General features: G+C 55.6%; 1 protein-coding gene across 1 annotated transcript in view; it reads left to right on the top strand.

The window, feature by feature from the left end:
• The window catches only part of LOC102038205 (V-type proton ATPase subunit B), an 18,348-nt gene extending 17,309 nt beyond the window's left edge, over window positions 1-1,039 (top strand). The window contains exons 12-13 of the mRNA XM_031065554.1: window positions 339-468; window positions 555-1,039. Coding sequence (XP_030921414.1) covers window positions 339-468; window positions 555-712 — 288 coding nt within the window. The 3' untranslated portion in view covers window positions 713-1,039. The remainder of the gene's footprint in view (window positions 1-338; window positions 469-554) is intronic.
• Window positions 1,040-2,229: the final 1,190 nt, after the last annotated feature.

Below are 2,229 nucleotides of genomic sequence, written 5' to 3'. Positions count from 1 at the left end.
TGGGAATGTTCCCCTGGAGAAGGGAAAATTCCAGGGAATCCTCAGAGTGCCTGCAGGGGCTGCAGGAGAGCTGGAGAGGGACTGGGGACAAGGCCTGCAGGGACAGGAGCCAGGGAATGGCTCCCACTGGGAAAGGGGAGATTGGGCTGGCATCTTGGCAAGGAATTCCTGGCTGGGCTGGAATTCCCAGATTTGCTGGGGCTGCCCCTGGATCCCTGGCAGTGCCCAAGGCCAGGCTGGGATGGATCTTGGAGCCACCTGGGATGGTGGGAGGTGTCCCTTGGTGTCCCTGGCTGGGCTGTGGGGTCCGTGCCCATCCCAATCCCTCGACCCCGCAGTACGCCTGCTACGCCATCGGGAAGGACGTGCAGGCCATGAAGGCCGTGGTGGGCGAGGAGGCCCTGTCCGCCGATGACCTCCTGTACCTGGAGTTCCTGCACAAGTTCGAGAAGCACTTCATCTCCCAGGGTGAGCCTCGGGCCCTAAACTGGGCATTTGGGATCCGGGGGAGCCCCTGCAGCAGCCCCAAATCCTCCACCCCGCTCTCCTGGCAGGTCCCTACGAGAACCGGAGCATTTTCGAGTCGCTGGACATGGGCTGGCAGCTCCTGCGCATCTTCCCCAAGCAGCTCCTCAAGCGCATCCCCGAGAACATCCTGGCCGAGTTCTACCCGCGCGAGGCCAAGGCGCCCGAGCAGGGCACGGCCCTGTGACCCCCAAATCCACACAAATCCCCCTTTTCCTGCAATCAGATCTCCCTTTCCTAAAATCGGCAAAAAATTGGTTTTATTGGTGAATAAAAAACCGTGGTCACCAAACCCTTCTGTGCTCCCATGTTTCCTTCCATGGCCATGGAATTCTCACCCTGGGAACTCCTGGAGCGGCAGTTCCTGACCCCATCCCAAGCTGCAGCTCCCCAAAACCTCAAAATTCTGTGTTTTAGGGGAAAACTCCCCTTTCCTACAGTTGGATCCCCCTTCCTAAAACTGACAAAAATCTCTTTTGTTTTTATCGATGAATAAACAACTGTCATCACCAAACCCTTCCATTCTCTGATGTTTCCTTCCATGGCCATGGAATTCCCATCTGGGAATTCCTGGAGTGGCAGTTCCTGACCCCACTCTGATCTGCAGCTCCCCAAAACCCCAAAATTCTGTGTTTTAGGGGAAAACTCCCCTTTCCTGCAATCGGATCCCCCTTTCCTAAAATCGGCAAAAATTTGGCTTTATTGGTGAATAAAAAACCATGGTCACCAAACCCTTCTGTGCTCCAATGTTTCCTTCCATGGCCATGGAATTCCCATCTGGGAACTCCTGGAGCGGCAGTTCCTGACCCCACCCCGAGCTGCTGCTCCCCAAAACCCCAAAATTCTGTGTTTTAGGGGAAAACTCCCCTTTCCTACAGTTGGATCCCCCTTTCCTAAAATCACAAAAAACTCTTTTGTTTTTATTGATGAGTAAATGACCATGGTCACTCCTGACCCCACCCTGATCTGCAGCTCCCCAAAACCCCAAAATTCTGTGTTTTAGTGGGAAACTCCCCTTTCCTACAGCTGGATCCCCCTTCCTAAAATCAGGAAAAATTGGTTTTTATTGATGAATAAACGACCATGGTCACCAAACCCTTCTGTGCCCTAATGTTTCCTTCCATGGCCATGGAATTCCCACCCTGGGAACCCCTGGAGTGGCAGTTCCTGACCCCACCCTGATCTGCAGCTCCCCAAAACCCCAAAATTCTGTGTTTTAGGGGAAAACTCGCCGTGGAAAATCCCAACATCCTACTGTGGGTTTCGCTTCCCCCCGTTGGGATCGGGGCCTCTCGGGAGGAGGGAGGGCAGAGGGAGGGCAGAGGGAGGGGAGGGTAGTTTCACTTCCCCGTGGGGGAGCGAGGAGGCAGCGCCGGGGAAAGGGAGGCACCCCCAGATCTCAGGGGTTTGGGGACCCCCAGGCATGGCCTGGAATGGGGACGGAGTCGGGGGACACCTCACGGGTAAGGGGGAACCTCGCGGGGGAATTTTGGGGGGTCACCAGTGGGGTTTATGGGCTGGGATTTGGGGTTGGGTGGGATTTTCCCTTCTCAGGATTGGGGGATTTTTGGGGAGTCACCAGCGGGGTTTGGGGGCTGGGATATGGGGTTGGGCGGGATTTTCCCTCCTCAAAATTTGGGATTTTTGGGGGATCAGCAGTGGGGTTTGGGGTCTGGGTGGGATTTTCCCTTCTCAGGATTGGGG

This window comes from Geospiza fortis, unplaced genomic scaffold, assembly GCF_000277835.1.
Source record: "Geospiza fortis unplaced genomic scaffold, GeoFor_1.0 scaffold611, whole genome shotgun sequence".
In the NCBI taxonomy this organism is placed as follows: domain Eukaryota; kingdom Metazoa; phylum Chordata; class Aves; order Passeriformes; family Thraupidae; genus Geospiza; species Geospiza fortis.
This window is presented reverse-complemented; position numbering and strand designations above follow the sequence as displayed.